The sequence below is a fragment of the Anolis sagrei genome, chromosome X (assembly GCF_037176765.1).
Source record: "Anolis sagrei isolate rAnoSag1 chromosome X, rAnoSag1.mat, whole genome shotgun sequence".
Lineage (NCBI taxonomy): Eukaryota > Metazoa > Chordata > Lepidosauria > Squamata > Dactyloidae > Anolis > Anolis sagrei.
The window spans coordinates 2,045,730-2,071,729 of NC_090034.1; the positions used below are offsets into that span (position 1 = coordinate 2,045,730).

Here is a 26,000-nt window from a genome sequence, read left to right on the forward strand (position 1 = left end):
CTCAACAGGTTCCTGGACCATCTCAACAGCATCCACCCAAACATATGGTTCAGAGATGTGGATGACACCTTCACCATTTGGAGCCATGGAGAAGAAGAACTCAACAGGTTCCTGGACCATCTCAACAGCATCCACCCAAACATATGGTTCAGATCTGTGGATGACACCTTCACCATATGGAGCCATGGAGAAGAAGAACTCAACAGGTTCCTGGACCATCTCAACAGCATCCACCCAAACATATGGTTCAGAGATGTGGATGACACCTTCACCATTTGGAGCCATGGAGAAGAAGAACTCAACAGGTTCCTGGACCATCTCAACAGCATCCACCCAAACATATGGTTCAGATATGTGGATGACACCTTCACCATTTGGAGCCATGGAGAAGAAGAACTCAACAGGTTCCTGGACCATCTTAACAGCATCCACCCAAACATATGGTTCAGACATGTGGATGACACCTTCATCATTTGGAGCCATGGAGAAGAAGAACTCAACAGGTTCCTGGACCATCTTAACAGCATCCACCCAAACATCCAGTTCACTATGAAAAAGGAAAAGGAAGGAAGACTGCCTTTCCTAGATGTCCTAGTCATCCGCAAACCAGATCAACAATTGGGTCACACCGTTGACAGAAAACCCACACACAGAGATAGATATCTACATAGAAACTCCAACCATCACCCAAGTCAAGAAAGAAGCACCATTAAAGCCTTGGCAGACCGCGCAAAAGGAATCTGCGAACCCCACCTCCTCCAAGAGGAACTGAACCACCTCAACTGGGCTCTCCAGGCCAAGGGAGACTCCTCCTCAGACATCGGAAGAGCTGCAAGACAACCAAGAAGAAGCCACAAGAGTCAAGATGAAGATCCACCCAGAGGAAAAGCGTTCTTGGCATACATCAAGGGAACCACTGACTACATTGGGAAGCTGAGGAGGAAACACAACAGACAAACTATCTCCAGACCCACCAAGAAAATCCAACCAATGCTCCGTTCAGCAAAGGACAAGAGGGATCCTCTCACCTCTGCAGGAGTCTACCATTGTGTACCATGCAGCTGTGGACAAGTCTACATAGGGACCACCAAACACAGCAGCATTGACCAAACACGCATCAAGGAACATGAAAGGCACTGCAGACTACTTCAACCAGAGAAGTCAGCCATAGCAGAGCACCTGAGGAACGAACCTGCAGATTATTTGAGAACACAGAAGTGCTGGACCACACCAAACAACCACCATGTCAGACTCCACAGAGAAGCCACTGAAATCCACAAACATGTGGACAATTTCAACAGAAAGGAAGAGACCATGAAAATGAACAAAATCTGGCTACCAGTATTAAAAAATTCTAAAATTGCAACAGCAAAACAGCAGAGAGGAAACAGGCAGGGACATCTAATCACCTTTCAAGAAGAGTTTGCTCCAGGCACAGTCAGCCCATTGTATGCTAATGAAGGTGGTCAGTTGGAAGATTCACACCCAGCCGAACTTACAAAAGCCCTTTGTCTCACCCTGGTCATTCCACAGATATGTAAACCCCTTTTTTCCCAGCTCCAACAGACCTCACTCCCTCTGAGGATGCTTGCCATAGATGCAGGCGAAACGTCAGGAGAAATGCCTCTAGAACATGGCCATATAGCCCGAAAAAACCCACAAGAACACTCCCGTATTCTTGCCAAGAAAACTAAATGGACCAGTACAACCAGGGAAAACCCATAAAAGAACAATAATTAATCCAACTCACCAAAAGAAATCCTGCCGTTTTATAACTTTGGCTCGTTTTGTGTTCAGTGTTATAAAACTGCAAGCCTTCTTTTCGTTGCCGAAGCCATTCTGAATCAAGCCTTGACTCAGTGTTTTGGCAACTTGCTCCAATGTCTAGACATGTTTCACTAACTATTATCTCATCTGCAAGTAGTGATGGGAATTGGATTGCTCCGGGGCTATCTTAGGCCAAGAAGGAGAAACACGTGGTCGTATAGATATTGCTGGACTGCAGCTCCCATCATCCCTTATGTCTTGTGGTGGCTGCGGTATATTTAATTATTTGTTTATTTACTGCATTTGTATACCATCTTTCTCAGCTTGCAGGTGTGGTGGAGGCTCCTTCTTTGGAAGCTTTTAAGCAGAGGCTGGATGGCCATCTGTCAGGGGTGATTTGAATGCAATATTCCTGCTTCTTGGCAGAATGGGGTTGGACTGGATGATGGCCCAGGAGGTCTCTTCCAACTTTTGATTCTATGATTCTATGATTCAAGGTGGTTTACAGGGCAAAATTAAAACTCGTGCCCATACCTTGGAAAGTCTGATCTGGACACGGTGGTTCACGCTCTGGTTACATCCCAAATAGATTACTGCAATGAACTCTATGTGGGGCTGCCTTTGAAGACGGTTCAGAAACTTCAGCTAATCCAACGGGTGGTAGCTAGATTACTAACCGGGGCGTCATACAGGGAGCATACCACTGGCTGCCAGTCCAAATTGCAAATTTTGTTTGCTCAGAAAACAACAAAACGACACACTAGGCTTGGGTAACCACGGAAAAATTTGGTTCTAAACTCGTTTTGTTTTTAGGGGGCCCTTGCATTTCGTTTTTTTTAATAATTCCGAAATTTTCCTTTTAAAAATTTCGAAATATACGAAATTTCGTATAATTATGAATCGATTCGTTAATGGCGGACGTGATTGCGCAATACGCTAAAAAAAAACCTCCAAATGGGACAGGAGGAACTTCTGAAGCGTCCCTCTCCCTCTGTTGTTGACTGTTGGTGTGATAATTATATTTTTTATCACTGATAAAACAAACAACAACTATAAAACTTGCACCAGACATACGGAAATATTAAGAAATAATTACAAAATAATTACGAAATAATTACAAAATAATTACGAAATAATTACAAAATAATTACGAAATAATTACAAAATAATTACGAAACAATTACAAAATAATTGCAAAATAATTACGAATTTTCTGTTTGTTTGCTTTGTTCTGTTAGACTGACATGACAAATAAATTACGAAATAAATTGAAAAAATTGTTTCGAATCTAATTTACTCCTCACACTATTCCTGCATGGCTCAATATTGGATCGTAAGCTAATTTGAATACGAATTAATAACGAATTACGAAATTAACGAACGAAACCACCCAAGCCTATGACACATCTATGTCAAAAACAGGTTTCCTGCACAGAGAATAGTGTTTTACACAGGGAAAAAATATGTCTCAAACCCCAAACATTCTTTGAAAAGTGCACAATTGTCTTGCGATGATGAGGAAAAAAAATGGCAAAGATTTTCCTCCGTCCTAGCTTTGGTCTTATTGTGCCAAGCATAAGAAGGATCTCTCAGTGTCTATAGCTGCCGAGATTTCCTTCTTCGACGGAGCATCTTGACTGTTCAATTGACACGTTTTCCCCTCCTGCCCTTGTTTGAGTGGAAGGCAGAACTGACGGATTCTTTTGTAGCTTTGCACACTTGACCTTTTGGATCTTCTGGGGAGCCTGGCAGGTGATCGCTCTTTTGTCTCTTCGGAAATAGAGACATCTTGAGTGTTGTTCAAAGGAAAATGACACGTCACGCTGAAGCCGCGCAGTTGCCAAAGTTGAAATGGGAAGACTTTGGGAAATGTTATAATTGCACTTAATAATCATTCAATAACGCGCCAGTCTCTCTGACTGCTCTTAATGAGCTGTTTAGAAAGATGAAATGGATCTTGTTACATCAGTCGCTGTCTCCCCTTTTCGGCTTAGAAACCAGCGGCTGGCATCTAGTTAGGCAATTACGTTAGCCTTGTGACCTTGTTAGGGTTGTGTATTCACAATTATGATTGTGGCACCCCACAAATGGAAACATCCCCACTGTTTCCTGCTCAGAAGCTTCCCACTGGAGTGGAAATAATCCTCAGCCATTTAAGCAGAAAGGAAAGAGAAAAGGAAGGGGCCTGAGGCTGTTAGGAATTGTGGGGGTTGAAGTCCAAAACACCTGGAGGGAAGGTGTTTTGGACTTCAACCAAAACACCTTGGCCCATGCCTGTGCTATGGGTATGTAATCTACATACTGAAGGATGTTGACCAAGTTCTGAAGGAATGGTGGGAGTTGAAGTCCAAAACACTTGGACAGCCCAAGTTGACCCATGCCTGTGCTATGGGTATGTCATCCATGTACTGAAAGATGTTGACCAAGTTCTGAAGGAATTGTGGGAGTTGAAGTCCAAAACACCTTGAAAGACCAACTTGGCCCATGCCTGTGCTATGGGTATGTCATCTACATACTGAAAAATGTTGACCAAGTTCTGAAGGAATTGTGGGGATTGAAATCCAAAATACCTGGAGGGCCCAAGTGTGCCCATGTCTGACCTAGCTTGTCATTGATGTAAGTTAGAGATGGAGAACCTTTCTCCCTAGAGATGTTTGTAACGTCAATTCCACCAAGCATGGGCTGTGGTAAAGAATCCAGTAAACCAAAACAGCTGGAGAATAAATGTCCCCACCTCCTGGTATAAACAGCATGCATTGAGACAGATGTGGACAGCTGTAGGCACTTGATGGTTTTTCTGGAGAGCAATTCAAAGAAACAAAGTAAGCTTTTCCCTCTTCTCTTTCTTACAGACAAACGAGAGAACAGGAAACTCCGCCAGACTTTTTTTATTTCTCCGACTATGAAAGACATAATGCTGAAATCGCAGCGTTTCACCTGGACAGGTTAGTGTCACAAAAATATGATGTGCAGATTTGATAAATGTGGATTTGGTATGTGTGCGTATTAATGGAATTGGGTTGTTGTAAGTTTTTTTGGGTTATATGGCCATGTTCTAGAGGCATTCTCTCCTGACGTTTCGCCTGCATCTATGGCAAGCATCCTCAGAGATAGTGTGGTAGTCACCTCACTACCTCTGAGGATGCTTGCCATAGATGCAGGCGAAACGTCAGGAGAGAATGCCTCTAGAACATGGCCATATGGCTGACTACCTCTGAGGATCCTTGCCATAGATGCAGGTGAAACGTCAGGAGAGAATGCCTCTAGAACATGGCCATATGGCTGACTACCTCTGAGGATCCTTACCATAGATGCAGGCGAAATGTCAGGAGGGAATGCCTATGGAGCATGGCCATATAGCCCAAAAAAACCTACAACAACCCAGTGATTCCAACCATGAAAGCCTTCGACAATACAATGAATGGAATTGTTGGAAAGGTGAATAAATGAGAGCTAATAATTCTGGAGATGCCATCCTAAATATTGAAGCCCGCTTGCTGAACTGTAATTAAAAGTTGCTGAACTGCTGACATTGATGAGAACTGTCACAATGATTAACTTCATTGAGCTGACATGATTAACTTTGGGGGGAAACCAACTAGTTTGTATCTTTTTCTCAGTGACAATGGCTCTTTTAAGTTAAGGAAATGTTTATAGGATTCATTACATTAAGAAGGAAGTCAACACAAGCCTTGTGCTTACTAACACCAATCAAGAAGAGTCAACATCTGTCGGGAAACTGAGATGGAGCCAGGCTGTTTCAGGATGGAAGACATCGATCAGTAATTTACAACTTTGGGACAACATCAGTGAAATATTGCTATATAACAGACCTTCTAACATTCCAAAAAGTGTGACAGACAGAGGAGGTGTTGTATTCCATTGGAAAGGAGAGAGAGAGTGTAACTTGGGAGTCTCAGATCTGCAATGGAATGCTGTTTGGTCATTTGCCTTCTTTTCTCAAGGGAAGAGGAAGGAGTGAATTTTGGAGTCATGTTCTCAGGAAAAGAGGATGCATTTTGACGTTATAGAACAGTGTTTCTCAACCACGACCCCTTAATACTGTTCCTTATGTTGTGGTGACCCCCAACCATAACATTATCTGAACATTAGGAAGAACTTCCTGACTGTGAGAGCCGTTCAGCAGTGGAACTCTCTGCCCCGGAGTGTGGTGGAGGCTCCTTCTTTGGAAGCTTTTAAGCAGAGGCTGGATGGCCATCTGTCAGGGGTGATTTGAATGCAATATTCCTGCTTCTTGGCAGGGGGTTGGACTGAATGGCCCATGAGGTCTCTTCCAACTCTTTGATTCTATGATTCTATGATTATTTTCGTTGCTACTTCACAACTGTAATTGTGCTCCTATTATGAATCGTAATGTAAACATCCGATATGCAGGGTATGTTTGCATTCACTGGACCAATAATACAACCCAATTTGAATACTGGTGGGATTGTGGAGAGGATTGATTTTGTCATTTGGGAGTTGTAGTTGCTGGGATTTATAGTTCACCTCCAATCAAAGAAATCCACCAACAATGGAACTGAACCAAATTTGGAACACAGACGTCCCATGACCAACAGAAAATATGGGAAGGGTTTGCTGGGCATTGGCCTTGAGTTTTGGAGTTGTAGTTCACCTACATCTAGAGAGCACTGTGGACTCAAACAATGATGGATCTGGACCAAACTTGGCACAAATACTCAATATGTCCAAATGTGTATACTGGTGGAGTTTGGGGAATATAGACTTTGGCATTTGGGAGTTGTAGCTGTTGGGATTTATAGTTCACCTACAATCAGAGTATTCTATTCTCCACCAAGGATGGAATTGGGCCAAACTTCCCACACAGAACCCCCATGACCAACAGAGAATACTATGTTTTCTGATGGTCTTTTGTGACCCCTCTGACACTCCCTCACAACCCCCAGAGGGGTCCCAACCCCCAGTTTGAGAAACACTGTTATAGAAGTTTTGGAACTATGCGTTAGCTTGGCAAATTTGCAAGGAAGCAAGCCCGGCCTAAGAGATGTTCTTCACTGCAGAAGAAGGGTGAAATGGTGATGGATGCATGGTGGTGGATGAATGTTTCTATCTGTGAAAGTTAATGCTGAGTGAAAATGTAATTCCCCTTTCTTTGTTAGCCAAGATAACTGAAGGTTGTGAATCCAGTTGCATAGAATCTGCATGTCTGTATGTGCAATGTCGTTCTTTGTCTAAACATTGTTCTGTAAGAGTTCTGATACCTTTTCTCTTCCTGGAAAATTGCAATAAACAGAACCTATGCTTTAACGTTATTGAAAAGTTGTTCATAACATAAGGGGCATGCCCGTCCCTTATTTCGCCTGGCCGCATTCAGGACTGAGACCAAATTGCCTGCTTCTGCAAACCTTATTTGTCTCCATAGATGTCCCAGTTCTCCCGAGCAGATGTTTAAGGTCCATAGGATTTCCATGGCATCTTTCTTTCTTTTTTCTTTCTAGAATCCTGGACTTTCGCCGAGTGCCACCTGTTGCGGGAAGATTGGTTAACATGACCAGAGAAATCAGGGATGTTACTCGTGACAAGAAATTATGGCGGACGTTTTTCATCTCCCCAGGTACGCCCTTACTGTTGTGGTTCAGCCAGATGAGGATGAGGGATTTGGGGGTTCAGGGCCTGATGGTTCTGTAAGGAAGCAAACAAAGAGGGCTTTGGAGCAAGATGGTTCTGTTGCTGAGGGAACGGAGGAGTTTTGGAGCAAGATGCTGTTGCTGAGACAGAGTGTGAACGTGAAACTGTTTTGGACATTAGCTCATTCGAGGGAGTCGCTGGCTTAGACAAAGATACCAAGCTGCTTCTGACGAAGCAGAAATTTAGGTGCAGGACATCAGAAAAAATCTGTGAGAAGGAGAGGCAGAAGCAAGCCTCTCAAGAGGCTGGATGGCCATCTGTCAGGGGTGATTTGAATGCAATATTACTGCTTCTTGGCAGGGGGTTGGACTGGATGGCCCATATGGCTGTAAACCAGGCTGAGTCCCTCAACGAGGTTGAGAAGCTCGGTATACAAAACTGTGAAATAAATAAATAAATAATGAGGTCTCTTCCAACTCTAGGATTTTGTGATTCTATGATTCTAAGATCAAAGGCATGTGTTCACGTTTGGAAGTCCTTAAATTAGTGAGAGAGCAGTTGGGATTTTATTTATTTATTTATCTCTTTATTTATTTACAGTATTTATATTCCGCCCTTCTCACCCCACAGGGGACAGAGGGGGCAGATTACAATGCACATATACATGGCAAACATGTCTGACATCGACAGCACTGCAAGGCAGGAACAGATCAATCAAAGGCAGGAACAGATCAACCTTTGGCTAGAAACTACTTTATTTTACAGCTATATACATTAGAAGCTGCTTAACACTCAGCACATTGTAAACTTGCTTCTTTACAGTCCAATCGTAACATTGCGAACACACCAACTGTTATCAGTACTAGTCCACACCTCTTGCATTCCAGAGTAACGTATGACATACGATGCATGACACTGCTTCCATTTGTTCTATACACTTGATTTATGACCTCTCTAGGAATGCTGTTCCCTCCATGGTTCAGTTAACTCTTTCCACACAGGAATACATTACATTCGGCACATAGCTACTGCATTTTAAACATACATACATACTTTGAAATCTACATTATAAATTGCAAACAGCGTCAACAGAACATTCAATGCCATAGATACAATATATATAGACAGATACACAGAAGCTATTTAACTTTCCAGCTTTCATGAGGGTATTCTGGCCACCAGAGGAGCTGTCGCTTCACTGTCCATTTGTGACACTGATGGAGTACTTACTCGTTCTTTTTTTGCTTTCTTGCTAGAGATTTTATGGCGTCGTAAATTAGCGGTGCCTAAATTTCCTACTTGACAGATGCAACTGTCTCTTGGGTTGCAAAGGTCAACAGCAAGCTACACACAATAGTCGGAAGCTCACTTTGGCCCAGGCTGGCTTTGAACTCATGACCTTTCAGTCAGTAGTGATCTTAATGCAGCTGACTTCTTCTGTGACGGCTTCAGAAAACTTGTCCATTGTTGGCAGAAATGTATCCAATTGTCTGATAATTATGTGGAAAAGTGAATAGTGGGAGTTAAAGAGCCCATTCTAAAGATTCTTTCTGCATTTGATTTATTAAAATATTCCCATCCAAACCTAAGTAATGAAGGTGGAGGCATTACTTTTCATTCAACCCTCGTATATAAAATTTTGGGAGTGGTGGATAGTAGTTAGCAGAGGCTGTGTGCATTTTGTAGATTCTGTTTCTATTTCCATTTCCTTTTTAGACCAGTCGATGGTTTTAACCTTCTGTTGACTTGGATGATTGCCTATATGGAGTAGGAATGTTTCAAAAGGACAGAATTCCAGAAAAGATGATATTATTCCAGAATAGTTGACAATGAAGAGAAAGAAGAAAGAATGGCAACGAGAGAGAGAGAAGAAAGGAAAGGAAAGCTCTTAGCTTCTATTTACCACCCAATAAACCTCTATTTGTCTCTTGTAACTACCGTATGTAAGCAATCATGAGCTAATTAACTAAATATCACATTCCAGAAAAGAGTCTACCGTATGGAAGCACCAGCTAATTAACTAAATATCACATTCCAGAAAAGAGTCTATTATATTGTAATAATTAATACTTAATATTAGCATTCATCGTTATAGCCTGTTACAACAATAACTTAAGAGTCCTTTAAACCATCGCTTTAGCTTAACTTTCCCATAAAATAATACGAGGTTGCAGTTTCTATTTCTGCTGCTGTCTGGCAAAACAGCCGTGAAGTTTCAGGGCTTAACCTTGAGGGTTATCACGAGGGTTAAATGACAAGTAATGCCTCCACCTTCGTAACTCCTCAATAGATGGCAGGACTGGCATGTGGCAGGTACTGGCTTGTTCAGTAGGCTCTCCTCTACAGTTCCATTTTGGCGGGAAGCCTTAGCATTGAATGGTTGTGTTGTTAAAGTGCGAAGTATGGAACCCTGCGCAGACGGTCAGTCAATGCGACTTAAGCAACATATGCGGCAGGTACTGGCTTGTTCAGTAGGCTCTCCTCTACAGTTCCATTTTGGCGGGAAGCCTTAGCATTGAATGGTTGTGTTGTTAAAGTGCGAAGTATGGAACGCTGCGCAGACGGTCGGTCAATGCGACTTAAGCAACATATGCGGGAGGTACTGGCTTGTTCAGTAGGCTCTTCTCTACAGTTCCATTTTGGCAGAATGCTTTCGCATTGAACGGTTGTGTTGTTAAAGTGTGAAGTATGGAACTCTGCACAGACTGTCAGTCAATGCAACTTAAGCAACATATGCGGTAGGTACTGGCTTGTTCAGTAGACTCTCCTCTATAGTTCCATTTCGGCAGAAAGCCTTCGCATTGAACGGTTGTGTTGTTGAAGTGTGAAGTATGGAACCCTGCACAGACTGTCAATACCGAAGTACCGAATCCTGTGTAGACTGTCAGTCGATGCGACTTAAGCAGCATATGCGGCAGGTACTGGCTTGTTCAGTAGACTCCCCTCTACAGTTCCATTTTGGCAGGAAGCCTTCGCATTGAACGGTTGTGTTGTTAAAGTGTGAAGTATGAAACCCTGCACAGACTGTCAGTACCGAAGTACCGAATCCTGTGTAGACTGTCAGTCGATGTGACTTAAGCAATGTATGCGGCAGATACCAGGTTGTTCAGTAGACTCTCCTCTACAGTTCCATTTTGGTAGGAAGCCTTCGCATTGAACGGTTGTACTGTTGAAGTGCGAAGTATGGAATCCTGCACAGACTGTCAGTACCGAAGTACCGAACCCTGTGTATACTGTCAGTCGATGCAACTTAAGTAACGTATGCGGCAGGTACTGGCTTGTTCAGTAGACTATCCTCTACAGTTCCATTTTGGCAGAAAGCCTTCACATTGAACAGTTGTGTTGTTGAAGTGTGAAGTATGGAACCATGTGTAGACTGTCAGTCGATGCGACTTAAGCAATATATGCGGCAGGTACTGGCTTGTTCAGTAGACTCTCCTCCTCAGTTCCATTTTGGCAGGAAGCCTTCGCATTGAACTGTTGTGTTGTTAAATTGTGAAGTACTGAACCATGTGTAGACTGTCAGTCAATGCAACTTAAGCAATGTATACGGCAGGTACTGGCTTGTTCAGTAGACTCCCCTCTACAGTTCCATTTTGGCAGGAAGCCTTTGCATTGAACGGTTGTGTTGTTGAAGTGCAAAATATGGAACCCTGCACAGACTGTCAGTACCGAAGTACCAAACCCTGTGTAGACAGTCGATGCGACTTAAGCAACGTATGTGGCAGGTACTGGCTTGTTCAGTAGACTCCCCTCTACAGTTCCATTTTGGCAGGAAGCCTTCGCATTGAACGGTTGTGTTGTTAAAGTGTGAAGTATGAAACCCTGCTCAGACTGTCAGTACCGAAGTACCGAATCCTGTGTAGACTGTCAGTCGATGTGACTTAAGCAACGTATGCGGCAGGTACTGACTTGTTCAGTAGGCTCTCCTCTACAGTTCCATTTTGGTGGGAAGCCTTCGCACTGAACGGTTGTGTTGTTAAAGTGCGAAGCATGGAACCCTGTGTAGACTGTCAGTCAATGCAACTTAAGCAATGTATACGGCAGGTACTGGCTTGTTCAGTAGACTCTCCTCTATAGTTCCATTTTGGTGGGAAGCCTTAGCATTGAACGATTGTGTTGTTAAAGTGTGAAGTACCAAACCCAGTGTAGCCTGTCAGTCAATGTGACTTAAGCAATGTATGCGGCAGGTACTGGCTTGTTCAGTAGACTCTCCTCTACGGTTCCATTTTGGCGGGAAGCCTTTGCATTGAACAGTTGTGTTGTTAAAGTGTGAAGTATGGAACCCTGCACATACTGTCAGTCAATGCAACTTAAGCAGCGTATGCGGCAGGTACTGGCTTGTTCAGTAGACTTTCCTCTACAGTTCCATTTTGGCAAGAAGCCTTCGCATTGAATGGTTGTGTTGTTAAAGTGTGAAGTATGGAACCCTATGCAGACGATCGGTTAATGCTACTTAAGCAACAAGCAGTGATTGAATTCTTGACAGCAGAAGGGGTCACCCCAAAGGGGATTCATAGAGAATGCAAGCTGTTTATGGCGATTGTGTTGATGTGAGTACTGTGCGTCATTGGGCGAGTAAGTTTCAAGGTGTTGAGGTGGGAATATCTGACTTGCGTGACAAACAAAGAGTTGGAGGTCCTGTGACAGCAACCACTGAGGTTCACAAGCAAAGGGTTAACAGATTGATTCAGGATCATCGTGGTATCACTCAGAGAGAAATATGCTCTCTGGATATAGGTGAACTACAACTCCCAAACTCAAAGTCAATGCCCACCAAACCCTTCTAGTGTTTTCTTTTGGGTCATGGGACTCCTGTGTGCCATATTTGGTTCAGTTCCATCATTGGTGGAGTTCAGAATGCTCTTTGATGGTAGGTGACTACTACATCATCTACATCTCTCAATAGACCATCAGCTACAACTCTCAAATGACAAAATCAGTTTTTTGAGTGATGGTCACTCCTTGGCTTACTAGGTGTCTTGTGTCCAAATTTGGCAGCAATTCATCCAGTGGTTTTTGAGTTATGTTAATCCCACAAACGAACATTACATTTTTATTTATATGGATTGTTGGGTTGTTGTAGGTTTTTCCGGGCTATATGGCCATGTTCTAGAGGCATGTTCTAGAGGTCTGTTGGAACTAGGAAGAAGGGTTTATATATCTGTGGAATGACCAGGGTGGGACAAAGGACTCTTGTCTGCTGGAGCTAGGTGGGAATGTTTCAACTGACCACCTTCATTAGCATTTGATGGCTTGGAAGTGCTTGGGGGAATCTTTTGTTGAGAGGTGATTTGATGTGCCTGATTGTTTACTCTCTGTAGTTGAGTTTTTTTAATACTGGTAGCCAGATTTTGTTCATTTTCACAGATTGTGTATGTTTATGCGATGTGGTCCCTTAACGGATGAAAAAGTGATGGCTGGGCCCTTGCCGTTATGGCCATTAGGCCAAACTGAACAAGACGGATTGGCCAAAAAGAACTGACCAATCCAAATCCGTGCACAAACCTATAAACCTTTTATCTAATGGCCAATTGTCTCACACCAGAAGCGACTTGCAGTTTCTCAAGTCGCTCCTGACACGACAAAAAAAAAAATCTGTATTAGCTATTTGAGTGCTAGTGTGCATCATTATTATACTTAATATTATGTTTGTTTGTTTATTTTGAAAGTAGAGCCCAGTATTTTTTTATAGAATAGCTGGGAAAATTTGCAGTCCTGCCTTTGATATTGTGATCAGATCTTGAATTCTTCATTCTGCCTGCTCTGGAGATTGTTTCCACATCATGCTCCTGCAAGGATAAATCCGGTTGGAGTTCATTGCACCAAAACACAAAGAGGTTATTTTGTCCATCTGAGAAACTACGAAGGTGGATCTTCTTAACAACAGTTTTTATTGTCCAGGTCCACAACCTTATATTATAGTTCGTGAATCTCCCATTGCAGTCTCTTTTGTTTGTCTGCATGTTTCAAACATGACTCCACAAGCCTGCCCAGCCATTTTATTTAGCAATCTCAGCTATTTAAGCAGTCATTTTCTTTTACGTCCTCTTGCAGAGATGTTAATGCTTTACCCAGGTCAGCTCAGAACTCTGACTTGAATAGTCTTATATATACAGCAGTCTCTCTAAATCTGTACAGAGAACAGTTGGAATAAACAGTCCTTTTTAAACAGTCTTTAAAATATGCTTCATGCTTTAGAAATGATCAGGCTTCAGAGCGTTGGCAGCCATTTTCTTCCTGGCTGTTTCCAGTCAGCGCTCTCTTCACTCTCTGAGGTGAAAATGGCAGTTAAAACCATTTCTCTCCGTAGCAAGCTAGAGACAGCAGCCAATCAGAATTCTGGCTCCTGGCATGCTCAATCAGCTGCTGACACATGCCTCTCCAGTCAACCCATTACATCATGGAGCCTTTTTACAAATTCCCACAATCTTCATGGCTATCTTTGGAAGCCATGCTCTCTTTTCTGCATATCCTAAATAGACTGAATGAACTTGGGTAGTCCTAGGAAGACCTCTGATGACTTGGTGAATAACAATATCATCAGACACAGAGAAAAAAACAGGCTTCCTGGCTGTTTCCAGTCAGCGCTCTCTTCACTCTCTGAGGTTAAAAATAGTAGTTAAAACCATTTCTCTCGGTAGCAAGCTAGAGACAGTAGCCAATCAGAATTCTGGCTCCTGGCATACTCAATTAGCTGCTGACACATGCCTCTCCAGTCAACCCATCACATCATGGAGCCTTCTTACAAATCCCCACAATCTTCATGGCTGTCTTTGGAAGCCAATGCTCTCTTTTCTGCATATCCTAAAGAGACTGAATGAACTTGGATAGTCCTAGGAAGGCCTCTGATGACTTGGTGAATAACAATGTCATCAGACAGAGAGAAAAAAACAGGCTTCCTGGCTGTTTCCAGTCAGCGCTCTCTTCACTCTCTGAGGTGAAAATGGTAGTTAAAACCATTTCTCTCGGCAGCAAGCTAGAGACTGTAGCCAATCAGAATTCTGGCTCCTGGCATGCTCAGCCAATCAGCTGCTGACACATGCCTCTCCAGTCAACCCATCACATCATGGAGCCTTCTTACAAATCCTCAGAATCTTCATGGCTGTCTTTGGAACCCAATGCTCTTTTTTCTGCATATCCTAAAGAGATTGAATGAACTTGGATAGTCCTAGGAAGACCTCTGATGACTTGGTGAATAACAATGTCATCAGACAGAGAGAGAAAACAGGCTTCCTGGCTGTTTCCAGTCAGCGCTCTCTTCACTCTCTGAGGTGAAAATGGTAGTTAAAACTGTTTCTTTCAGCAGCAAGCTAGAGACAGTAGCTAATCAGAATTCTAGCTCCTGGCATGCTCAATCAGCTGCTGATACATGCCTCTCCAGTCAACCCATCATATCATGGAGCCTTCTTACAAATCCCCACAATCTTCATGGCTGTTGTAATGAACTCATGCCTTTTCCTCATAGGCCGCAGCCTGGGGGTCAGTGAGCTGGCCTCCATGTTGGGGGGGGGGGGCAGCTCAGGATGGCAGACATGATGGTGTGGACAGAGAGGCGGGGGGGGGGGGAGGGAGTCAGCTAGCTCCTGATTGGTTCGGACACCAAGGGGAGGAGTTGAGGGAGAGTGTGGATGGGCTGTCATTTCTGACAAAAAAGAGAGAGAAGGATTTGTTCTATCAGAGAAAAGATTAGGATTTCAGACAGGGAGAAGAGAGTTTCTTAGTGAGCTAGGAATTAGCCTGTTAGGGAATAATTAAAGAGCAAGTGCTTCTGTGTAGTTTGACTAGGGCAGTCAAAGTGAAGGCTTGTTTACTTGTATTAGGACGGAATACAAGTGGGTTTATTTCCCTATAGGTCAGAGTAGTCCAGGGGAAACCTGGATACTCTGGAAGGCAGCCAGGGGCGGCTGGTCAAAGAAACGCACTGTTACCTATTACAGGATAGTGTGAGGAAAGTAGCTCATGTTAAGGAAAAGTTACTCCTTCTAAAGAAACCATTCGCTTAATAAGTCTGTGCTTCAGATACAAACTACGCGTATGTGTACCTCTCAGTAGTCAGTTGTTTGCTTCAAATACTTCAATAAACCTGTTCTCTAGTTTACTGTTAACCTGCTTCAGCCTTGTTTCATCATATAAGGTTAGACCCAGTAAGCCTCCACATCTCTACAGTTCAGTCACCAGAAAGGGAGCCAAAAGGAAGAACTGGTGTATAGGGACATTTTACCTCAAGTACAACAACAAGACAATTCCTCAAACTGTAATTTGGGGTGGTGGCAGCAAACCTACCATTACACACACATCGTTTTCTCTCATCACCTGTAATTCCCTCGTATATTCCTTTACAGTGGTGGCAGCGGTGGGATTGAATAGAAAGGTTCCCCCATCACGATAAAAGACCCTTATTTCCTGTACATCTTTGGAAGCCAATGCTCTCTTTTCTGCATATCCTAAGGAGACTGAATGAACTTGGATAGTCCTAGAAAGACCTCTGATGACTTGGAGAATAACAATATCATCAGACAGACACAAAAAAAGGCAAGAGCAAATAGAACCGTAGATCATGCCTACGTAAACATTTCATGCAACTTCCACTGGTTCAGATTTCTTAATTGGATTCTTCATCCTAACAGGAAAAAAATAGTTGCAGAGACAGGCTGTATTTTGAGAATTATGTAAGAATCTGGGGAAGACGGTGATCGTAACTGGCAGGACGAGCAGTGGTTTGTTGCTCCAAGTTCCTGAGTGTCCTCCTAAAATGGTGTTTTCTGAACATCATCCAGGTTGCTCCTTGGGTCTTGACATCTCTCTCTCCCTGTGTCTCGTCTCTCAGAGGCAGGCCAGCCTCAAAAATCACTTATTGGGCTCACATTACTTTGCAGGAGAAGCTTCCCTCCCTCCCTCCCTCCTTCTTACAAGTATTTATATTTCATCTTATTTCCAGTCTGGGACTCAAGATGCCTTGAAGCAATCCAACAAGACAAAGCTAGTGAGCTGGATACAGCCATTTAAAGAGACAAGGCATGGGCCAATTTCGGTCCTCAACTCCCACAATTCCTAACAGCTGGGAGTTGAAGTCCAAAACACCTGGACTTTGGTTGATGTCCAAAACACCTGGACTTCAATTGATGTCCAAAACACCTGGACTTCGGTTGATGCCCAAAACACCTGGACTTCAGTTGATGTCCAAAACACCTGGACTTCAGTTGATGTCCAAAACACCTGGACTTCAGTTGATGTCCAAAACACCTGGACTTCGGTTGATGCCCAAAACACCTGGACTTCAGTTGATGTCCAAAACACCTGGACTTCGGGTGATGCCCAAAACACCTGGACTTCAGTTGATGTCCAAAACACCTGGACTTCGGGTGATGCCCAAAACACCTGGACTTCAGTTGATGTCCAAAACACCTGGACTTGGGTTGATGTCCAAAACACCTGGACTTGGGTTGATGTCCAAAACGCCTGGATTTCAGTTGATGTCCAAAACACCTGAACTTCGGTTGATGTCCAAAACATCTGAACTTCGGTTGATGTCCAAAACATATGGACTTCAGTTGAATTTCAAAACACCTGGACTTGGGTTGATGTCCTAAACACCTGGACTTGAGTTGAAGACCAAAACACCTGGACTTCAGTTGATGTCCAAAACACCTGGACTTCGGTTGATGTCCAAAGCACCTGGACTTCAGTTGATGTCCAAAACACCTGGACTTCGGTTGATGTCCAAAACACCTGGACTTCAGTTGATGCCCAAAACACCTGGACTTCAGTTGATGCCCAAAACACCTGGACTTCGGTTGATGTCCAAAACACCTGGACTTTGGTTGATGTCCAAAACATATGGACTTCGGTTGATGTCCAAAAAACCTGGACTTTGGTTGATGCCCAAAACACCTGGACTTCAGTTGATGTCCAAAACACTTGGACTTTGCTTGATGCCCACAACATCTGGACTTCAGTTGATGTCCAAAACACCTGGACTTCAGTTGATGTCCAAAACACCTGGCCTTCGGTTGATGTCCAAAACACCTGGACTTGTTTGATGTCCAAAACACCTGGACTTAGGTTGATGTCCAAAACAGCTGGACTTCAGTTGAAGACCAAAACACCTGGACTTCAGTTGATGTCCAATGAACTTGCACCTGGACTTTGGTTGATGTCCAAAACACCTGGACTTTGGTTGATGTCCAAAACACTTGGACTTCAGTTGAAGACCAAAACACCTGGACTTCAGTTGATGTCCAATGAACTTGCACCTGGACTTCAGTTGATGTCCAAAACACCTGGACTTTGGTTGATGTCCAAAACACTTGGACTTCAGTTGAAGACCAAAACACCTGGACTTTGGTTGATGTCCAAAGCACCTGGACTTCAGTTGAAGCCCAAAACACCTGGAGAGGGCGTCCCCTGGGCAACATCCTTGCAGACGCCCAATTCTCCCACACCAGAAGCGACTTGCAGTTTCTCAAGTTGCTTCTGACATGACAAAACAAACCCACTGAGAAATAATATCTTACAGGCTGCATTGTGACTTGAACCATCCCCCCAATTTGTTTGATGGGGGTTCAGTCCTATCCAGATTACTTTGGGTTGACTCAGAGTGGATTCATTCAGGAATTACTTTCCTTCGCATGGATGAGTCCTTTGTTTGAAGAAACCTGCCTAGAAACACCGGGAAACAGGGTCAGTCGATACACACCGCTGTGCTCCGAAAAGAAAAACGAGGGGAGCACTTCGGCCTCAGTCTGAAGAATGGAAATAGGTCAGTAATTATTCAAATGGGTTTCCCATCCCTTTTGCATCCTTTTACTGCAACTGCAGCCCTTTAATGAATGAGATGTTATTTACTAGCAAAAAGAGACATATTAACAATGTCAGCCGTAGGTTTTATTTTTTTTTCCCGAGGTAATTGAAGCGGTAGTTTACCGAAATCAATGTTACATAGTAAGTACTGAGACTTTTGTTCACGGTAACCAATCACGGAGGTTTATGGATTTCCACTCCTGTTGTTTCCACCTCCCTCGGGTAAACAAACAATAGTGTATCTGTTCTATTTACCCAGAAGAGCAAGATTTCAGGTCTCTCCATTCTTTTGTTGGCTGTGTTTTCGATTGTTATCGCTGTCCAGGTGTTGAAATTGCAAAAGAAGAGGCGATAATGCAGATACAGTGGAACCTCTACTTAAGAGGGTTTCAACTTAAGAGTGTTTTGAGTTAAGAGCTGTCTCTCGGTCCTTGTTTTGCTTTGACATATAAGCAGTGTTTTGAGTTACGAGGGAGCGCGAGCATGAGAGTCTGGGGCTTTAGGGCTTCAAGGGAGCAGCCTCCGAGCCTCCTACTTTTGTCCGCATTGGGAGATTGCGTTTCACTTTACTCTTGCCCACTTTGGGAGATTGCTGTCTGCTTTGCTCTTGTCTGCTTTGAGAAACTTTGGGTTAGTTGTTGTTCTGGGACAGCCGCACCAGGAGCTCCAGCTTATCTGGCTATTTGTTGATTACTGCGTGTATTTCAAAGTTCTATGCCTTTGCAATTAGATTATGTAAACAGAATGAACGACCATTCCGCTGTTATCATAGAATCCTAGAGTTGGAAGAGACCTCCTGGGCCATCATCCAGTCCAACCCCATTCTGCCAAGAAGCAGGAATATTGCATTCAAATCACTCCTGACAAATGGCCATCCAGCCTCTGCTTCAAAGCTTCCAAAGAAGGAGCCTCCACCACACTCCGGGGCAGAGAGTTCCACTGCTGAATGGCTCTCACAGTCAGGAAGTTCTTCCTCATGTTCAGATGGAATCTCCTCTCTTGTAGTTTGGAGCCATTGCTCCATTGCGTCCTAGTCTCCAGGGAAGCAGAAAACAAGCTTGCTCCTTCCTCCCTGTGGCTTCCTCTCACATATTTATACATGGCTATCATATCTCCTCTCATCCTTCTCTTCTTCAGGCTAAACATGCCCAGCTCCCTAAGCCGCTCCTCATAGGGCTTGTTCTCCAGACCCTTGATCTGCTCCCTCCTCCTCCCTGTGGCTTCCTCTCACATATTTATACATGGCTCTCATCATATCTCCTCTCAGCCTTCTCTTCTTCAGGCTAAACATCCCCAGTTCCCTAAGCCGCTCCTCATAGGGCTTGTTCTCCAGACCCTTGATCATTTGAGTCGCCCTCCTCTGGACACATTCCAGCTTGTCAATATCTCTCTTGAATTGTGGTGCCCAGAATGGGACACAATATTCCAGGTGTGGTCTAACCAAAGCGGAATAGAGCATGGGGAGCATTACTTCCTTAGATCTAGACACTAGGCTCCTCTTGATGCAGGCCAACATCCCATTGGCTTTTTTTGCCACCACATCACATTCCTGGCTCATGTTTAACTTGTTGTCCACGAGGACTCCAAGATCTTTTTCACACGTACTGCTCTCGAGCCAGGCGTCCCCCATTCTGTATCTTTGCATTTCGTTTTTTCTGCCAAAGTGGAGTATCTTGCATTTGTCACTGTTGAACTTCATTTTGTTAGTTTTGGCCCATCATCTCTCTCATCTGTCAAGATCGTTTTGAATTCTGCTCCTGTCCTCTGGAGTCTTGGCTATCCCTCCCAGTTTGTTGTCGTCTGCAAACTTGATGATCATGCCTTCTAGCCCTTCATCTAAGTCATTAATAAAGATCCTGATCAGGACCGGGCCCAGGACGGAACCCTGCGGCACCGCACTTGTCGCAGGGGGGAAAACCTTTCTATACCACCGCTGCCACCAATGTAAGGGAGATTAAGGAACGAGGGGTCCCTTTTTGCATGTGTGACAGGGATATGGTAGGTTTGCTGCCACCACCTCAATCACTGTTTGAGGAATTACGTGGTTGTAGTACTTGAGGTAATATGTCCCTATACACCGGTTCTTCTATTTCGGCTCCCTTTCTTGTGACTAAACTACATAGATGTAGAGACTGGCTTGTTCTCCAGACCCTTGATCATTTGTCACCCTCCTATAATCATAGGCCTGGAGAACAAGCCCTATGAGGAGCGGCTTAAGGAGCTGGGCATGTTTAGCCTGAAGAAGAGAAGGCTGAGAGGAGATATGATAGCCATGTATCAATATGTGAGAGGAAGCCACAGGGAGGAGGAGGGAGCAAGCTTCCTTTCTGCTTCCCTGGAGACTAGGACGCAATGGAAGAATGGCTTCCAACTACAAGAGAGGAGATTCCATCTGAACAGGAGGAAGAACTTCCTGACTGTGAGAGCCGTTCAGCAGTGGAACTCTCTGCCCCGGAGGGAGTGTGGTGGAGGCTCCTTCTTTGGAAGCTTTTAAGCAGAGGCTGGATGGCCATCTGTCAGGGGTGATTTGAATGCAATATTCCTGCTTCTTGGCAGAATGCGGTTGGACTAGATGGCCCAGGAGGTCTCTTCCAACTCTTTGATTCCATGATTCCCTTTGACTTATGGTGACTCCATTAATGGGAGACCTCCACGTCCCCCTTTTGTCCCTTGTAGGAATAAGTCTTGAGACGGCCTTGGGAGACGCCCTCCTCACCATCTTTTCCCTTTCTCTTTCTTTTGGTAGCCAACAACATCTGCTTCTACGGCGAGTGCTCTTACTACTGCTCGACGGAGCACGCTCTGTGTGGGAAGCCAGACCAGATTGAAGGCTCTCTCGCTGCCTTCCTGCCAGACCTCTCCTTGGCCAAAAGGAAGACTTGGAGGAATCCGTGGAGACGCTCCTACCACAAGCGCAAGAAAGCAGAGTGAGTATTTTCTGAATGTGTGTGTGTGTATGTGTATATATGTAAACACACATATATATACACACAAAACCATATAGACAGACTGGGCCGCAGCAATGCATGGCAGGGGATGGTTAGACTGTGAGAGCCGTTCAGCAGTGGAACTCTCTGCCCCGGAGTGTGGTGGAGGCTCCTTCTTTGGAAGCTTTTAAACTTCCAAAGAGTCTTCTTCATCAAGACTCTAACTATTGGGGGAGATTGTTCTTCTCGTTGCTAACATTGCCAAAACGATCTTGACAGATTAGAGAGATGAATGGCCAAAACTAACACAATGAAGTTCAACAGGGACAAATGCAAGATACTCCACTTAGGCAGAAAAAAAAAAGAAATGCAAAGGGACAGAATGGGGGACGATGAGGCCTGGCTCGAGAGTAGGACGTGTGAAAAAGATCTTGGAGTCCTCGTGGGGAGGAAGGGGAACATGAGCCAGGAATGTGATGCAGCGGCAAAAAAAAGCCAATGGGAGTTTGGCGTGCATCAAGAGAAGCAGAGTGTCCAGATCTAGGGAAGTCATGCTCCCCATGCTCTATTCCGCTTTGGTTAGACCACTTTACCTGGAATATTGTGTCCCATTCTGGGCACCACAATTCAAGACAGATATTGACTCTAAGCTGGAATGTGTCCAGAGGAGGGCGACTGAGATGATCAAGGGCCTGGAGAACAAGCCCTATGAGGAGCGGCTTAAGGAGCTGGGCATGTTTAGCCTGAAGAAGAGAAGGCTGAGAGGAGATATGATAGCCATGTATAAATATGTGAGAGGAAGCCACAGGGAGGAGGAGGGAGCAAGCAAGGGTCTGGAGAACAAGTCCTATGAGGAGCGGCTTAAGGAGCTGGGCATGTTTAGCCTGAAGAAGAGAGGGCTGAGAGGAGATATGAAAGCCATGTATAAATATGTGAGAGGAAGCCACAGGGAGGAGGAGGGAGCAAGCTTGTTTTCTGCTTCCAAGGAGACTAGGATGCAAGGGAACAATGGCTTCAAACCACAAGAAAGGAGATTCCATCTGAACATGAGGAAGAACTTCCTGACTGTGAGAGCCGTTCAGCAGTGGAACTCTCTGCCCCGGAGGGAGTGTGGTGGAGGCTCCTTCTTTGGAAGCTTTGAAACAGAGGCTGGCTGGCCATCTGTCAGGGGTGCTTTGAATGCAATATTCCTGCTTCTTGGCAGAATGGGGTTGGACTGGATGATGGCCCAGGAGGTCTCTTCCAAGTCCTTGATTCTATGATCCTTTTCTCTAGGTGGGAAGTTGACCCAGATTACTGTGAAGAAGTGAAGCAAACGCCTCCCTACGACCGAGGGACCCGGATCTTGGACATCATGGATATGACCATCTTCGACTTCCTCATGGGTAGGTTCCCCATTGTCTGGCATAAGACCGCTGCCGAGGTCGTTCCTGGCAGAGCAACAGGGCCAGAGGTAGCGTTAGGCCAGCTTCCGTCTCAGAAATGGAAGGTAGTCATCCTCCTGTGACTTTTTAGTTATTGCTGTTGTTGGTTATGATGATGGTGGTGGTGGTGGTGCATAAGTGTTGATCTGCTCATGGGTTCAGAATGTAAGTAGACATTTGAGAAACCTTTATCCAAAACTGGGTTGCTTGCGAGTTTCGCTAGCTGCCTGGCTAAGTTCCAGAAGCATTCTCTCCTGATGTTTCACCCACATCTATAGCAGGCATTCTCAGAGGTTGTGAGATCTGTTGGAAACTAGGCAAGTGGAGCATATGCACACACACATATACTTACTTAGGTGACCCCTCGTAGTCCAAGGATGATGGTCCTCCAAGTGTAGTGTCGTGGTGGTGGGTCCGTAGGTGACTGTGGAGCCCTATTCTTGACCTGCATCCTCTCCCGCATCCTCTCCTGATTTCCAGGTGGAAGGCAGTCCCGGTCGGGGTTGGCTTGACTTGCCTTCCTCCTGGCACATTTCTCTCTTTTACCTTCCATTTGTGCCTCTTCAAATTCTGCAGCACTGCTGGTCACAGCTGACCTCCAGCTGGAGTGCTCAAGGGCCAGGGCTTCCCAGTTCTCGGTGTCTATGCCAGAGTTTTTAAGGTTGGCTTTGAGCCCATCTTTCAATCTCTTTTCCTGCCCACCAACATTCCGTTTTCCGTTCTTGAGTTCGGAGTAGCAGCATTTTTCCGAATGAAGCAGAGAGTGTTTGAGGACCGGGACATCCGTAGGGAGACCAAGGGCCTTGTCTATAAAGCTATTGTCCTCCCAACCCTGCTATAAGCCTGCGAAACATGGACTGTCTACAGACATCACATGCAACTCCTGGAACGATTCCATCAGCGCTGCCTCCGGAAAATCCTGCAAATCTCTTGGGAAGACAAGCGGACAAATGTCAGCGTGCTGGAAGAAGCAAAGACCACCAGCACTGAAGCGATGCTCCTCCACCATCAACTCCACTGGACCGGCCACGTTGTCCGGATGCCCGACCACCGTCTCCCAAAGCAGTTGCACTATTCTGAACTTAAGAATGGAAAACAGAATGTAGGTGGGCAGAAAAAGAGATTGAAAGATGGGCTCAAAGCCAACCTTAAAAACTCTGGCATAGACACTGAGAACTGGGAAGCCCTGGCCCTTGAGAGCTCCAGCTGGAGGTCAGCTGTGACCAGCAGTGCTGCAGAATTTGAATAGGCACAAATGGAGGGCGAAAGAGAGAAATGTGCCAGGAGGAAGGCGCGTCAAGCCAACCCCAACCGGGACCGCCTTCCACCTGGAAACCAATGCCTTCACTGTGGGTGAAGATGCAAGTCAAGAATAGGGCTCCACAGCCACCTACGAATCCACAAAGAAACCCATTATGGAAGACCATCTGACTCGTTCAACGAGGGATCGCCTAAGTAAGTAAGTAACGCCCTTCCCATGGAGGTAAGATCAGCCCCTTCGCTGATGGTGTTTCGAAAAAGACTGAAGACCTGGATGTTCAAACAGGCATTTGGCTAATTCGGTACAATGAACTGACGACTAAAGGATTGGTAATATGGACGATGAAATTGGATTATGATTTTAGTTAAGAGATGCACTGGATTATTATCGACGGGCCAATATTGTCTATTGTGTATGTTGTCTTTTATGGTTTTAAATGGAATATTGTTGTTGTTGTACTGTTGTAAACCGCGTTGAGTCGCCAATTTAGGCTGAGAAACGGCGGTATACAAGCACAGTAATAAATAAATAATAATAAATAAATAATATTAAAAATAATATTATTAATATATTTATAATAATATATTATTCTTAATATATTAGTAATAGATTATATTATTAATATATTATATATTAATATAATCTATTAATAATAATAATATTAATAATAACTAATTAATATTAATAATATTACTAGCATGGAATAGCTTTGCAGCTTCAAAGCCTGGCTGCTTCCTGCCTCATTGCAACTTTCTCACTTGCCTCCCACAGACAAGAGTTCTTTCTCTCATCCTGGACATTATTCCACAGATATACAGGGTTAGTCAAAACGCATAGGCCAATAAGCCATTCAATTGAATGGCTTATTGGCCTATGCATTTTGACTAACCCTGTATAAACCCAATTTTCCTGACTTCACAACCTCTGAGGATGCCTGCCAGAGATGTGGGCGAAACGTCAGGAGAGAATGCCTCTCAGTCAGCGCATATACTCCTCCTCGCACGGGGTTTCCCTGTGAGCCTTAAGTGGCATGACTTAATTATATTTGTTTTCCTTTCCATTGTAGGCAACATGGACCGGCATCACTACGAAACTTTCGAGAAATTTGGGAATGAAACCTTTATTATCCACTTAGACAACGGAAGGGGGTAAGTTTTCTAAAATGAGTCAAAGCCACATGGGGCTCCACAAATATATATATATATATATGGGGAAAGTGTATTAAATTGCAAAAAATTGTGCTTGTGGGCAGGATATCCTTTAGCACTTTTTGCTCTAGAGGTTCAATTATTATCTCATCACTAATTCTCAACCAATTCATCAATTAAACAGGAAATAACACTTTCAAACCAGGAACTGACCAGGTTTCCACTTTTGTTACGTAATGTTATTGGGGGGGTTTGGGGCCACATGACCAGGTTCGAGGGGGTGCTCCCATTTCCCTCCCCCCATCCACTTTTAGCAATGGAGATAAAACTATTTATAGTCCCAAAAGCAGGGCATTGAAGCTAATTCCTGGAGACGTTTTGTTTTCTCATTTTCTCTTTCTGTTATAGGTTTGGAAAATACTCCCACGACGAACTTTCAATCTTGGTGCCTTTGAATCAGTGCTGCAGGTAGGTTTCCCCGGCTGTTGCATTATGAAAAGATCTTGGAGTCCTCGTGGACAACAAGTGAAACATGAGCCAACAATGTGATGTGGCAACAATGGGATTTTGGCCTCAGGCATCAAGAGGAGCCTAGTGTCTAGATCTAGGGAAGTCCTGCTCCCCATGCTCTATTCCGCTTTGGTTAGACCACTTTACCTGGAATATTGTGTCCAATTCTGGGCACCACAATTCAAGAGAGAGATTGACTCTAAGCTGGAATGTGTCCAGAGGAGGGCGACCAAAATGATCAAGGGTCTGGAGAACAAGCCCTATGAGGAGCGGCTTAAGGATCTGGGCATGTTTAGCCTGAAAAAGAGAAGGCTGAGAGGAGACATGATCAGGGCCATGTATAAATATGTGAGAGGAAGCCACAGGGAGGAGGAGGGAGCAAGCTTGTTTTCTGCTTCCCTGGAGATTAGGACACAATGGAATAATGGTTTCAAACTACAAGAAAGGAGATTCCACCTGAACATGAGGATTTTTATTTATTTTTTATTTCTCGTGTCAGGGCAGCCAGTCAAATATATTACATTTCTAACAGAACAAAGCAAACAAACAG

The 26,000-nt window shown here is 44.3% G+C and overlaps 1 protein-coding gene across 1 annotated transcript in view; it reads left to right on the top strand.

Annotated features, from left to right (window-relative positions):
• LOC137097899 (extracellular serine/threonine protein kinase FAM20C-like) overlaps positions 1-26,000 on the top strand; it is a 143,451-nt gene that overhangs the window by 112,485 nt on the left and 4,966 nt on the right. The window contains exons 4-9 of the mRNA XM_067473297.1: positions 4,620-4,712; positions 7,248-7,363; positions 20,927-21,107; positions 22,383-22,492; positions 24,859-24,940; positions 25,349-25,408. Of these exons, the coding sequence (XP_067329398.1) occupies positions 4,620-4,712; positions 7,248-7,363; positions 20,927-21,107; positions 22,383-22,492; positions 24,859-24,940; positions 25,349-25,408 (642 nt within the window). The remainder of the gene's footprint in view (positions 1-4,619; positions 4,713-7,247; positions 7,364-20,926; positions 21,108-22,382; positions 22,493-24,858; positions 24,941-25,348; positions 25,409-26,000) is intronic.